The sequence below is a fragment of the Falco cherrug genome, chromosome 4 (genome assembly GCF_023634085.1).
Source record: "Falco cherrug isolate bFalChe1 chromosome 4, bFalChe1.pri, whole genome shotgun sequence".
Taxonomy (NCBI): domain Eukaryota; kingdom Metazoa; phylum Chordata; class Aves; order Falconiformes; family Falconidae; genus Falco; species Falco cherrug.
The window spans coordinates 98,018,085-98,032,529 of NC_073700.1; the positions used below are offsets into that span (position 1 = coordinate 98,018,085).

The 14,445-nt window shown below is 40.5% G+C and overlaps 1 protein-coding gene across 9 annotated transcripts in view; it reads left to right on the forward strand.

The window, feature by feature from the left end:
• TRAK1 (trafficking kinesin protein 1) overlaps positions 1 to 14,445 on the forward strand; it is a 140,725-nt gene that overhangs the window by 68,990 nt on the left and 57,290 nt on the right. The window contains exon 1 of one of the 9 annotated variants that reach the window (XM_055707012.1): positions 11,897 to 12,220. The exons of 5 other annotated variants lie outside the window; for them this stretch is intronic. In XM_055707012.1, coding sequence (XP_055562987.1) covers positions 12,157 to 12,220 — 64 coding nt within the window. In that variant the 5' untranslated portion in view covers positions 11,897 to 12,156. Of the gene's footprint in view, positions 1 to 11,896; positions 12,221 to 13,787; positions 13,920 to 14,445 lie in introns of those variants that run through there. 3 more of the 9 variants (XM_055707016.1, XM_055707015.1, XM_055707013.1) reach the window with 3 other exon arrangements.

The following is a 14,445-nucleotide window of genomic DNA, read 5'->3' on the forward strand; positions in this document are numbered from 1 at the left end:
GCAGCAGCACAAAAGGATTTGCTGCAAAATAAAAACTTTTATCAGAACTAAATGTGCTACACACAGATTTTTGTTATACCTTCTTCAAACATCTTAGAGATACTCAAGATAATTAAAATAATACTGATGCTGTAACTTGAGCTGGTGCAGAATATTTTTAGGTGTGAAATTAAGTCTTTGCTTATTGTTCCTGGTGGTGTAGTGTCGATGAGCTTTGAAACCAGGATGTTACATGAATAAATGACCAGGTTGTAGAGGAAGGGGTATGTTGTGGCTTTATTTGGGAGATGTTGACACGCAGAAATACTGGACAGCGAGAAGGATGTTTGGACATGTTTTAATATATGTAAATATGGTGCAATGTTAATACATATAAGTATGATGTCTTTTGTAAGGCTTCCTGTTACATAGGGAGAGAGCTTATCGGGAAGAGCAACATTTCATAACCTCTCACCACACCAGTTAAAAGTGTAACTACGTGGGTTGGAAATAGTCTGAATGGTAACTCAACAGTGACAGTCTTGCGCTGTAACTCATTGCTTTAATGATGTTCGGGTACCTACTGTGAACAACTGGAATTAGGGAAGGGGAACACTTCTGTTTTTCCGGTGGTTGTAATTGCACTCCTACTCCTCCATCCAAGTGCAGTGGAGGTTGATTTTTGGGGGGTGGTAATTTAGAGCAGCTTTTTTCCTTCCTTCTGCTGTAGGTTTTGAATGCGTTTGTGACCAGTTACCATATTCAGTGACTCTTTAACCTCTCTTGATTGTGATCCCTGTCTTCAGCTCTGGTTCAACTAATTATGTAAGTTTTGAACTAGATGGATGTCTGAACGTTTGAACCTCAGTACTGAATTACTTAAAAATAATTTGAGGTCCACAGAAGTAGGAGAGTGGGGTGTTCTAGATGTATGTATATATTTATATATAAATATACAAACATGTGGTTTTGTATGCATAAATAATAAATATCTAGTATATGTGTATTGAAGTACAATTGGATTTGTAGGTATCCTTTTGAAAGAACTTTAAAATACAGTGACCAGATCTTAAATCTCTACTGAAAATTAAAATAATTCCTCAAGTGCATTTTTAGTTAAGTCTTGTAAAGTGAATAAATAGCTTTTAAACTGTACTATCATCTTCATTTGTTCCTGTTTTAGAATGGCAACATGGAAGGCAGAAAACTTGCTTGTCAAAAAGGTTATATAAAAAGCTCTAACTGATTTGCAACCCCAAACCCAAATTTAAAACTGCATTCAGAAAACAGTGCTCTCAAGGACTATCTTAGAGAACTGCACTTCCAAATAATTTGTTTGCTGTTTAAAATGTCATTTTTATGAGTTACAGTACATGATTTCTGTATTGAGCATATGCACTTACATGTTCACATATACCCATTGCACATTTTATTATTTGTTTATAATTTGTTCTCATTATCCACCTTTTCTATAAACCAGACTTGTTAAGAGGGAACTTGTGATACTGCATACCTTTTTGTGATTTTTCTGAATAATACCTTTATATTTAATAAGAGAGGCTCTGTCGTGGTTCAGATAGATTCAGGTGTCTCTAAAGACCATTATTTGTGAAAGAATCGAAATTAATTGTAGTGACAGTATTCTCTAGTTGGAGTTAATCTGTGTTTGCATTTGCTCCCAGGAGAGAATCCATGGGAAATATAATTTCTAGGAGTGATTCAGCATATAAGGTAACTGGCAGCTGCATTGCTGCCCTTTGCAGTAGAAGCACTGAAATGATTGAGTTTTCTGAATAGCTGATGGGTGTTGGAGTGGTGTAGTCAAGCTTTTAAAGTATACAGATGCATTTTCATTTAGTTAAAAAGCAGATTAGCTAGTAGTGCTCACACACGCTTGTTTTACACTGACTGCACAGGTAACGTTTCAAGGGACAGAGGGGGCTGTGTTTTATGTTTATCATAGGAAGCATATCACAAGAGAACACTTGGATGTAGGGAAACAATAATTTTTGAGTGAAAATGACATATTAGACCCTACTGTAAAGGATGCATGGAGTACAGCTGTTCTCAAAAGTAACTTGATAATCACAAAATGCCATCTGTTCTAGTATTGTTATTTCTCCTTAAAATATGAAAATAAGCATTGATCATGTACTAAAAGGTAAACACGAGGGTGGATGGATGAAGAGCGAGCTTCAATGCAAAGATAAGAGTAGGAAGTGACTGTGGTCTGGGTGGGTTTTCAGTAAAATTAAGTATCTTTTGCAGCTTGTGTATAATAAGAAACTATACATTAAACTGCTTTGATTACTGAGTTCCAGACTAGCAAGACTTGTCATATGAAAGTCTATACAGAGCAAGTATTTGTGCTATTCTTGTATGCCTGAGTGCTATATGCCAGTGATGTGTATTTAATACTGACTCTATTTTGGTTCGCCGGTCTGCTGAACTTGTTCTGCTTGATCTTCTGACCATGTGTAGTGGTTACAACTGAGTCAAGATATGACCTATGAAAATAAAAAAGCAATGAGATTTGAGTGATGTGGATGTGTGTGTGCATATGGTGACTTCAGTAATTACTGAAAACCTAGGTTGTCTGTTGAGCACCTCTCTGTTCTCTGTCAGTAAAACAAACTTACAAACTGGTTTTTCTTAGTATTTTTTTAATAGCCCTGTTCTCGTAGGCTTATACAGATGTGTAAATTGTGATACAAGGTAAATCCAGTAATAATGCTGCAGAGCTATGTGAGCTAAAATCACTTTTTCAGTGCCACCTTCATATTTCTTAAATTCTTTGTGATACTTGGATGATATTTTAGTCTTTACAATTGCAAAGCATTGAGTTCTGAAAAAACATTAATTGTTGCTTTTGTGATATTTTACAGTAATGAGGACTGTTCTGTCATTATTAGTAGAACCCTGAGTCTTCATACTCTTTTCACTGAAGAAAGAAAACTTTGTTTAAGTAAAAATGTCTACAACCTTATGCTGAGTCTAGTAATGGTCTGCCATTTCCAGCAAGGTGTTATACTGCCTGAACTCCTTTTAACAGAATGAAGGATGTGCATCAGAAGATACAACACGAGCAGTGGTGATCTCGCCTAATGTAAATTGAGTTGACTTCTCTGTAGTGGAAAAGAAGACTATGCGCCAGAGGAATGTTTGGATCCTTTGTCTTAAATCTTCCTCCACAACCTACATCAAAACTTTTAGGCCAAATACTGATTACAGCTGGCTATGTCATTCCTACGGGATTCCTTTTAGACAACTCGCTGATTTTGATTGGAATTCAGATGACTTTACAACAGAAGTTATGCTTTGAATTTTAAAACCTAGCTTTTGACTTTTAATAGTATTCTCTTAAGCTTCATGAAGATTACATACTGAATATTGTCATTGTAACTGTTCGGTATGAATATGCGAGGTTTGAAATCTGAGCAATAAAGAAGGGCATTTGATTCCTGAATGACTTATGAAGAATGTCCTTGCAATTTCTGGACTACATGCTAAGATTAATGCTGGTTTATAACCAGCTGGTGGAAATGTGATGAGTTTCCTTCTGTGTTGATCCATGCAGGATAACAGTCAACAGTGACCCTTAGCTATACTGCCGTGGCTTGTTAGAGCAGATTTTCTGTCTTCCTGTTCCTTTTTGTTTTTGAGATCCTGAGTTCAGTCCCCAACCGCAAAGGCCGGCAGTCACAGAATCTGCTGAGCAGTGTCATTTGAGCATGGACACAAGGCTACTTAGACCTCCTTTTCAGCTAATTTTTGAGGATATTGGTGGTGGAAAGAGGAATATTTAAATATCCAAGCGTTTTAATTTTTTAGCAACTTTTGGGGGGAACTTAAGCTATAACCTGGGAATAGGCAATCTAGAGAATTAGTTCTTAAAATTTAATATATATAATAAAATGAAATGAAAATTCCCAACAATGGCAGTTGGGAAATGGAGTCTTCACACTTGGATGAAGATAACTTTTGGGAGGAGCTGAACAGTGTATTAGTGCTGTAGCTGTTCTTTTACATTCTGAAATTCCAAAGCACATCTTTTTCATTTTCTTTATATGCTTCAGACAGAAGGCTGAGCCAGCCCCTACAAAATTAACAAAATAAAGCTGATCTGACCTAAAGCATAATCAAATAAATCAAATGTTACCTCACCAGTCTCATTAAACTCTGGAGGCGGAGTGCCTTTTAAGGCAGTTTAAAATAAAGCTGCACAAATATATGATACAGCAAAGTGATGCTCCATCTCCCCGCCCCCAGCTTAGGGCACGCTTTCAGCTGGCGGCTGGGGAGAGGTCTGTAAGAGCCAGGCCTAGGGCACAGCTTTCCAGGCACAGCCACCAGACACAGCAGCTTGCCTGAGTCTGGGTTCTGCCTTGGCAGCTTATGAGGACAGGGCCCAGGATCATCTGGGAACCCTCTGAGATACTTGAGGGTGCCTGCTGCTGCCCAAGGTATGTGGAGCCACGGGGATATGGGCCCGAGGAACTGTCAGGTGCCCTTGATCCAGGGGTGCTCGGAGCCTTCATTGCAGCTGCTGCTGGTTAGGGATGGTCAGTCACCCTTTTAGGTGGTGCTTGGGAGAGCCCTAGGTGGCAGCCAGGCCCGGAGTGCAGCTAGCATGCAGCGCTTTGTGTGGAAGGTGCAAAGAAGGGGCCCTCATTGAGTGATGAACAGCCTAAACTTTCAGGTATGGTGGCGTTGTGCCACAGGGTGCATTCCACAGGTTTTGGACCACCTGTCCCTGCCAGGGCAGATACTGGAACCCAGACAGAACTTCAGATGGTGGATGCAGCCCTGCAAGTCCCAGGCTGCTGGGAGTGCCTGGGGCCTCTCCCTGAGGTAGGGAGAGATGGCCGCCTTTTACACAGGAGGCTTGCTGCAGGTGAAGAGCTATCTCCAGGCAGAGAAGCTGAGAGGAATTCAGCAGGCTGCGCAGCATTAGGGGGGTTGAGAGACCTAGACAGGATCCCCGAGGAGCTGCTGAGACACTCCAGAGAAGTGACTCCAGGGACCTTGATGAGCTGGAGAGGTGAGTCAGTAAGAGCTTGTGCAAGTCAGCAGAGGGAGGTGCCAAGTCCTGCATCTGGGGAGGAGCAACGCCATGCACGGTGCGTGCCTGGCTGGAAGGCAGCCTTGCAGAAAAGGGCCTGGTGGACATCAAGTGGAACATGAGCCAGCAACATGCCTGTGCTGCAAAGGCGGCTAATGGTATCTTGTATTAGGAGGAGTGTTGCTAGCAGGTGGAGGGAGGTGACTGTTCCTCTCTACTTGGTACTGGTGGGGTCACACCTGGAGTGCTGGGTCCAGTTCTGGGCTCCCTGATTCTGTATTCCTTCAGTGTAATGCAACTTGCATTCCTTTCCTCTCCCAGGAAGCTGCAATCATGACTGTCAGCGGCTTTTTTCACCTCCTTGTTAGAAAAATAGGTCATAACCATGCTGCTGTAATATTTTAGTCTATCCAATCAAGAGTGATGTTAAGCTCAACAAATATTCTTGTTGTCTCCAGGAGAAATATAACAACAGAAATCAGAGATTGTAGTTTACATTATTTCTAAATGGTGAACAGTTTACAAATTTGATTCTTTAAAGCTTTATTCTTCGTTTGCTTTATGCTGGATAGGGGTGTATTCTCCTAAATGTCTGTTTCTCGCTGTCATGGTCTCATTTAGAGCATTTGAGTATGCCCAGTGATACCTTAATTAACCTATGCAGCTGGTTTTGCAGGTAGGTTGCTGAAGACCATATCTATTTTGATTTTATACACGTGCAAATATAGTACTCCTCAGTAATAATTTGGGGGAAGGGAGAAATAATCTTCTCATGTGGAAAATAGGTTTTTGTCCTTAAGTAACTTCATTTCATCTGTCTGCCCCTGTCTCATGTTAAATCATTTTGTTTCAGTGGGAGAAGTTAGATTCTTCTCTGCATCAGAAGGGTCTTTTGTCTACCAGGTGAGGTCAGTGTTTAAACACCCTTATGGTGTTGGAAGGGACCAGCTCTGTCCCATCGGCAGGAAGTACTTGTACCATTTTGAAGCCCTGAATAGCAATTCCATTTTGACAAAGGAGAGTTGATCAAATCTGAAGCACCCATTTTTCTAAATACCAATTCTGAAAGCTGCTGATAACAATGCTTTTCACTGCTCTGGTTCCACTTTTCAGATTGAGCAAGCCACAGTGACATCTTGCTAAGCAAAATAACTATAGTGGAGGAGTCTCTGTCTAAAGTTGCAGAGTTGTTGCTCTGACTAAGTGTGCAAGTCACAGAATGACTGCTGTTCAACTGTTCTTTTAGAAGGTGAAACACCAGTAACTCTTCACTTCAGTAAATGAGATTCCAGTTTAGAAAGAACAGCATGCCAGCCTGTCCTTGAAAATCATTTGGACTTGTAAATATGCTTGCTTTCCTTTCTAATGTTCTTTAACTTACTTGTTTTTTAAAGTCAGTTAAAAATGTCAATTTGCAAAGTAAGTATTATGGCAACCCTGACTGTTAACAATATGCATTGCATAGTGATGGTCTGTACAGCTGCTCCTCTGATGGAAAGGGCTCCAGGTGATGTTAATGGACAACTTTATCCTGAGTGGTGGCGACTGTAGAAAATAATGAAAGGATATGGTGTTTAATTATCTGAACATCCTGATGTGATGCTGCAGCCAAAAGAAGAAATGTGACCCAGAGTTAATCAAATGGGAGGTAATGCACTGTTGCAGCTGTCAGGGAAATACTCCATCCAGCTCTGGTGTTCAGTTTCAGAGGATCCTCCTGGAACTGGAAAAGGTTTGGAGGAGAAAGCTGAGAATGACCAAGCATGGGAACTCATGATTTATAGTGACATAGTTTGCAGTGACACTCTTTGTATACTTTATTTGCTAGCAGAGATGACTTGCTGCTGCTTTGCACCCTCGCAACATGGTTCGCTGCATCCTCGAGTGTTCTCCTCCAACTTTCTTGAGAGGCCATGTTTATAAATGAGGTAGTTGCAATTACCTTAGTCAAAAATTCTCTTCAAACAAGGGAAAGGAATTGTGTGAATTTTGTAGCCTGGTTAATTTAGGCAGATCAGTGTTAACCTATGGTATGGATTTATTCTAGCAAAAAGGAAGGAGGAGAGGGCTTAAAAGCTTTTTCAAGCCAACTTTTCTGCTTAATAAAACCCCTTTGTAACGGCAAACTTGAGGAGTGCTCAGTCTAGGTGATCACAGTTGGCTACCAGAATTTTTTATCAGTCTGCATATTTTGCTCTGTGGAGAACAAGTAAAAGTGGTGGGTTTTTGTTTGTTTGCTTGCTTTGAAATTAACCATAGAAAAAATGGAGCAAAATCTAGCAGCTGGAAGAGAATGTTGAATGCATGTGAACAACTGTATTTAGCTTTGGAATAGGAAAAAGCAGATTCCTTTTAGTCACAAATCTATTATCTGAAATCTTTCTTAACCTTAAGTTTTATATGAATGTTTAGGTAAGTAAAAAAAACACATAAAAATCTCAGAAATAGTGTTGTAATATGGAGATGTGAATACACAGAGGTTCAATGTTGGTAGAAGCAGTCTAAAGAAAAATGTGTTCTGATAAGTTTTACATAAGATGAATCTGGTTTATAGCTGTAGGAAGGAAAAGTAGGGCTGCAGAGGCTGAAAGTAGGTTCTGCAAGGATGCAACTGATTTGTCAGCCTGGTCAGACTTTCATGTTGACAACTTGACAACCCTTCCAGCTCCCACTTTATGAAGCTACACTTTCTTATATAATTGAAGGGATGCTTGCATGTGGATATCTGGATATGTAGTATTCTGTCTGTCAAGGGTTTCTGTTTTCATGCTGGGAAGGCCATACACTTATCCCATATTTCTAAGTCTCTTGAGGAGTTCTGAAGTCATTTGACCACACAAGTGATTTTCTTCACAGAAGAAGAATGCCTTTCTGCATTATACCAATGTTTCCAATCAAATCTGTAGAAAAATATCATTAAAATGAACAAGAAGCCCCAAACCCCCACCTTGAGCTGTTTCTATCCCGTCTCATTGGAAAGGGGGGGTGTGTGCCGGGGGGAAGACAGTAAGATGAAAATTCTGTCGTGTTGAAGATTTCCTTTGTTTAAAATGTCAGGAATTAAAAAGGAGAGAGTCCCTGCAGCAATTTAAGCTTGTAGCCAGTGTTTGTATTTTAAATGCTTGTTTAATAGCATTACCAGACTGAAATTACCTTTTGGACAAAAATAATACAAGTGGAACAAATAGCTTATATGCAGAGCAATTGAGTTAATGTTGCCATAGGAACCTTTATTTTTCTCTGACAGTATTTTAACAGTGTAGCCTTAATTGCGTTTAATAGCGTGTGCAGTTCTTGCAGAATTTCAGTTATGCATACTCACAAGGCAAGACTGAGCTAGGGCTGGATTGCCTTGTCACGTTCCTGTTTCAAGATGGCACATTGTGACGGCAGAATGATCACATTTGGCAAAAAAGGTTGCGCTATTTGAAATGTGATTTGTTTAAAGATAATTTGTATGACTTTGTCCAAAGGCTTTCAGTGGCTTTTATATAATCCTTTGTGACTTACCTACTTGAAGTTCATGTATGCTTATTGTGTTGCTTTCACATCAGTATTGGGTGTAACAAAAATCTGATCAGCAAAATAAAGCCAAAAATAACACAGTCTCTGTCAAAATGCAAATAAGTTTTGTTTTTCAGACCCTTGTTATTTCAGTGTGCCTCTAGATTTCAAGAGGTAAGGTTAGCTTGATGCAAAAGCATTGTAACAGGGGGAGCCTCTGTGGGGAAATCATTATGGTCTCTGCGCTTTTCATGTACAAGGGTAGAAGTTAAGAAGACGTTAAGATTTCCTGACCTGTGGTGGGTACAGAGGGGCAAAAGCTGTGGCAGCCAGAGCTCAGATGCAGACTGTTCAATTCTTGTTGACTTTGCATTTTGGTATCCTGTAAATGAGGGAGAAGCGCCAGTAAATATGGCAGTGCCTTGGTTAAGGGTGTGCTTCTTTGCTTTGAATTAGCCACCCAAGAATCACAGTGCTTCCAGCCTAGAGCAGGTTGACTGACTTCATTTGGGTATTACACCAACTCAGTTGACCACCAGTAATAACTGAAGTACCAACATTAGACCTCTTCATCTGGAGACTGACTGCAGGAGAGCTGCAGGCCTTGGCCCCAGGTGCCTAATGCTGGCCTATGAAGGAGAACAGACAGGGTCCTAAGAGTAAATAAAGTTGGACAAAACCAGTGGTTTAGAAACATGGGCTTCAATTTGCTGCCCAGCCAAGAACATCTCACAGGGGCAAGGGGGAACTGTATTTGCGGAAGAGCTCTAGCACTTCCAGTCTCTATGAAGCTTTGAAGTTCACAGTGGTCTGAAACCATGTGCCCTTGTTCCTACTGCCTAGGAAGTTAAAAATGAGTGTTTTGTATAATGAAAAAAGTTCAAAGATCTTAGTCAGTGGCAATTAAAAAAATTAAGTAAATGGGTGGAGGCCCTTGAACTACAAAATCACAGAAGAGCAGAATGGTTGAGCGTGGAAGTGACCTCTGCAAGTCATCTGGTCCAATCCTCCTGCTCAAAGAGTGTCCCCTATGCAGGCTGTGACAATGCTCAGTCACCCTTCTATTTAAAAAAAAAAACAAAACCAACAACAAACCAACCACAAATTCTTACGTGCAGCATGACCCACCTGTGTTTCAGTTTGTGCTAGATGCCTCTGGGCATCACTGAAAAGAGCCTGCATCTGTCATCTTTGCAGCCTCTGTTCAGATATTTATACACATTGGTAAGATCCCCCTGAGCGCTCTCATCTCCTGGCTGAACAGTCCCAGCTCCCTCAGCCTTTCCTCATAGGAGAGATGCTTTGATTCCTTGGCCTTTGTGGCCCTTTGCTGGACTCTGCCTCCAGTAGCTCCATCTCTCTCTTAACACTGGGGAACCCTAACCAGACGTAGTACCCCAGGTGTGGCCTCACCGGTGCTGAGTAGAGGGGAATCTTGTGCATATTGCCAAATAGGTTACAATATTGTAGGATGAACACGGGGATTTCTGCACCCCGACACACAGACACCCTGACACACCCCGACTTAGAAACATGTTATTTTCCAGTGGAAGTAATGTGCCTGCAAACAAAGGTGTATTTGAGTTTGGCTGTCACCTGGAACTTTGGAGCTGAGTGAATAGCATGCTCAACTGCCACTGAAAAATGTTTGGCAGATGCATGAACCGATGTGTTAATCTGTGCTTCAGCTATCAATCTATAAAAGGGATGTAGCAATTCCCAACCTCAGAATTACTGCAGTGTTAATTTTTATACCAGAAAAGTTGAAATACTAATGCGGTCATGAAATGTATGTATTTTCCTTTGCATAGCTTGACTATGTCTTAAATATTGCTGTTACATAGAGCAAAGTGGTACCAGTCAGGGAGTAGAATATGTGGTAACAACATAGAGAAGACATGACTGAGAGTGAGCTTAATAGAAATCCGCGAAATCATGAGTGATTGGAAAGGAGAGATTGAGCATTCAGATTTCAGAGCTGGAAGCAGTGAATTAAGTTAGTAAAATTGAGTTGCAAAGCAGAAGGTGAGGGCTTCTTATATCATGAATAGTAGATGTGTGGAACTCCTTGCAAGAGGATGTTGGAGGTTCTGAAAATGTATACGGGCGCAAGAATAGACAGGGAAAGTCCATCAAGAACTGCTAAAACTAGACACTGTATCTGTATCAGGCTGTCTCTGAAGCTGGAAAAATTGGAGGTTGGGAGGGCAGTTGAGGGAAGTATTGGCTGGTTCTCCTTTACCCGCTCATGGCTGTTCTTGTAGATGGAGCCTTTGGCTGGGCAGACACCTCCTTACTCAGACCCAGTATGGCCTACTACCTTGTGTTATTAACATACGTGATTCTACTGGTGTTCATAAAGGAATACAGTTTCCTAAAAAAGGAGGAGAAAGGGCTGAAGAGTATGTGGCTGTTATGCACAAAATGGATGTCAGTGCCTTTGGTAACTGTACCTGCTCAGATTCAGACATGCTTATTGAATCGCTGTTTGGTGATGATTTAACACCATCTCTTTCTCAGACAGATTTTCTTCTAATAGCTTAAACCATTCTATTTTGTGCTGCAAAAATAAAGTCTTCTCTTTCATTTCCAAAACACTGAATACAGACATTAAGCTAATCTGTGTGACAGTCTTCAACATTTTTAGGAATAGAGTAGTGAAAGTTTGTCCTAACCTCTTGTTTTCAGCTGTGAAGCTCAGATGCTTGGGAAGAAAAAAAGCCCAAACCCAAAAAAGGGTCAGTCGTTCATGGACAGGGCAAAAGTAGAAACAGATTAGCTTTATTGCAAAGGGAAATGTATTGCTGTCCTGATGTTTCTGATTCTTTCATTTTTTTGTTTACCACTTTTGCAATAACAAGATGCATAAAGGATTCTATTATATCAGCCCAGAATAGCGTAACAAAGCTGTAACGTAGCTTAATTTTCCATGGGGAAGGCAGGCTTTTATCAGATCGGGGAGGAGAGTAGTAATGGACTAGATTTTCATTATTAATGTACTGCATGTAACCGGTGAATTGTGATGGCATGATGGTGCTGTTCAGTGAGCAGTCAGCAGAGAGTTGTATCATCTTTCTGAGTAAGGATTTTTGCTTCCAGCATGGAGGGGTACTTCTAGTCCATAAAGCCAGAAAAGCAAAATGCATTTTCTTTATCTCTGCATTGCTTCTGGTGCCAGCTCGTCTCCATAGCAACATGTTAGACTGAAAGAGATGTGGAGACTAGGGAGGAAAGGAATGAGTTAGAATCAGCCAGGCGGTGGTGGTGTGTGTCCCCTACGTCAGCGCATCAGCCTTTCGATAGGATGATTTTGTTAACACCCATCCAAGGCTCCTGTGCAGAGCTTCTTTATTAGAGGAGCCGCCAGGGCATCTGCTTTTCCCTTCTGCATCCTTTTTCTGGTTTTTATTTTATTTTTATATTTTCCAAATACACCCTCCGCACCCCCCTTTTTATTTTAGTTGCCTCGTTGAAGATGTGCAGCTTATTTTCAGCTTCCTGTGAGCTTCCTTGCGCTGTGGTATTTCGCCAAGGCAGGAAGGCATGGCTGCATTTCACTTGACCTTAGCAGAGAAGTGAAATCTCGTCTATGTTGTTGAAGGATACTGACTATGCAGAAATTTATTGAAGCAGATTATTATGAACTGGACTGGTATTATGAGGAATGCACAGATGGTAAATATTTATTTGTAGTCTCTTGTTGCAGAATTTGGAGCTTGTAAGATTGGAGCATCATTATTCAAGGGTTTAAAAAATGAAATACCTAGAAAAAGGTACCCTGGTGTAGTGGAGATGCCTGCATTTCTGTTGCAGCTGAACATCTCTTGTGAGTGTGCTACAAGAGACTCAGCCGTATAGCTTTCTTTTTTTCAAAGGGAGTGGCAGAGGAGTGTATGTACTGTATGAGCAACCTTTGGGCAGGGGCAGTGGTATTTGAAATGATAACTGTATGTATTGAGCTAAAATTAAATACACTTACTGTAAGATTCTGTACTGGTTTGAGTTTTAAGTCTGTTTTTTCTGCACTACCAATATGCTGTAATATGTATATATTTAATGTGTTAATAGGCAGTATGTGTTTTCTCACTGGTTATTTGTCTGTGAAAGACGTTTGAAACTGGAGTTTCCTAAAAGTGAGCAGGTTAACTTTTTGAATTGGAAAACTATCTTCTGGGCCTTCTCCAATTTTTCTAATGTTTGCTTGGGTGATTATTTCTTTATCAGAGTACTGAATGTTTTCATCAGACTTCTGACAGAAGGCACATGAGGAAGAATAGGGAATGGCTAAAACTGTATTCTCTGCAGAGTGGAAAAATCAAGATTTCTCATTGATGGCATTCAGTGATAACCTGTAAAAGAAAATGCAGCCTTTGGGAAAGCAGTAGTTATATATGGATTTTATTCTGGTGGGAGAGCTTGGTTTAAACAAGACAAGTTCAAGATCAAAGTGAAGCAAAGAGCAGAAAGGAGAGTAGGCCATGGGGATGTTGTAAGTATGTGTTACACAAAGATATTTTGTAGTGATTTGATAACAGTATCAGAGGGGACGTAAAGAGTAAAGATAATTGTGACAAAATTTTGAATGTGTTTTTATGGTCTTTTCAGTGGTATGTGCTTCCATTTATTTCTCTGTACTAGATCTTGGAACTGAATGCCATTTCAGAAACTTGTTAAACTTCTCTTATGTTTAATTGATTACAGGAGTCCAGGTATTCAAAGAGGAAAGGTGTGTATTTATTTGAAAGATCTGACCACTTTAAATTGGATTTAATCCATTATGTAACCTTTATCCTAGGTTTAACCCTAGTAAATACTGTAGCATCTGATTAATCTGCATGATGTAACAAGCTGAGTTGGCCTGGTTTTAGAAGCTTTAGAAATAGAACAGTTATGCTGCCATTAAAAGCAGTAGCTGATTTCTACACCGCCCCCCCCCCCACCCCCCCACCCCCCAGGTTAAATGCAGATAACCTTTTTATTGTTCATTTTTATGGTCCTTTGTCTGGTCAAAGCGTTGCTATGCAGAGGTGTGGTATGCCTGAATGTCTGAGTGAAGAGCCGATCTGCTCATCAGTTCTGTCTTAAGGTGTGTGCTGCACTGGAGAAACTATGGGAGTTCCATGGTAGTGGAATAAGCAACAGGTGTTAGGCAAGCATTTAAATCCTTTGTGGGATCAGGGCCTCAGGAGCACTAGTGGTTGCTCTGATTCTGGGCTTACGAGTTTTCCTGTGAGCGCTGAGCCGCCACCCAGCGTACTTCTTCCATGACCTGAGACCTGAGTATGTGCGTGCTGGCTGCTTGAAGTGTTTGGGAAGGTCTCCTCAAAGAGAAAGCAGCGTTTAATGTCTCATAGGGAAACCATTTCTCCGGTAGGTAAGGCATAATACTTTCTTAAAATTACTATTTTTTTAAAAATTATTAAAATATTACTTCTTACATGATGGAAGCATAGTGCTGTCAGTCCTGTCTCAGCCTCTCAGGTGAGTGGTAGCCCTCCAGGGTTTCTTGGAGCCTTTACGGGGTTAATGTTCTTTTGCTTCTCCCAGTTGAAGTACACAAGAAAAGGATTTGAGAGGTGCGGTGGAAGGCACAGTCTTTGGCCTTCAATACTGGCACATTAACTTGGGTTTGAAATGGTATTGACCTTTTTCCTGTTGATGGAAAAAGGTATTCTAATCGTAGTGGGAGACAAAAGAAATTTTTATAGAAGAAAATGGAGCTTTTCCAAAAACCTGGAGCAGATGGCATATTATAAGAGATGCCTGTCTCTTGATTGATGTTTGATTTTTCTGCCATGTATTTGTCAATACCAGAGTCATTTGCCTGAGAGTCTTTTTATATTCTGTAGAGAGTGATAGGCAGTTGCGGCTCAGCTGACCTGTTTTGAATATCTATTTTA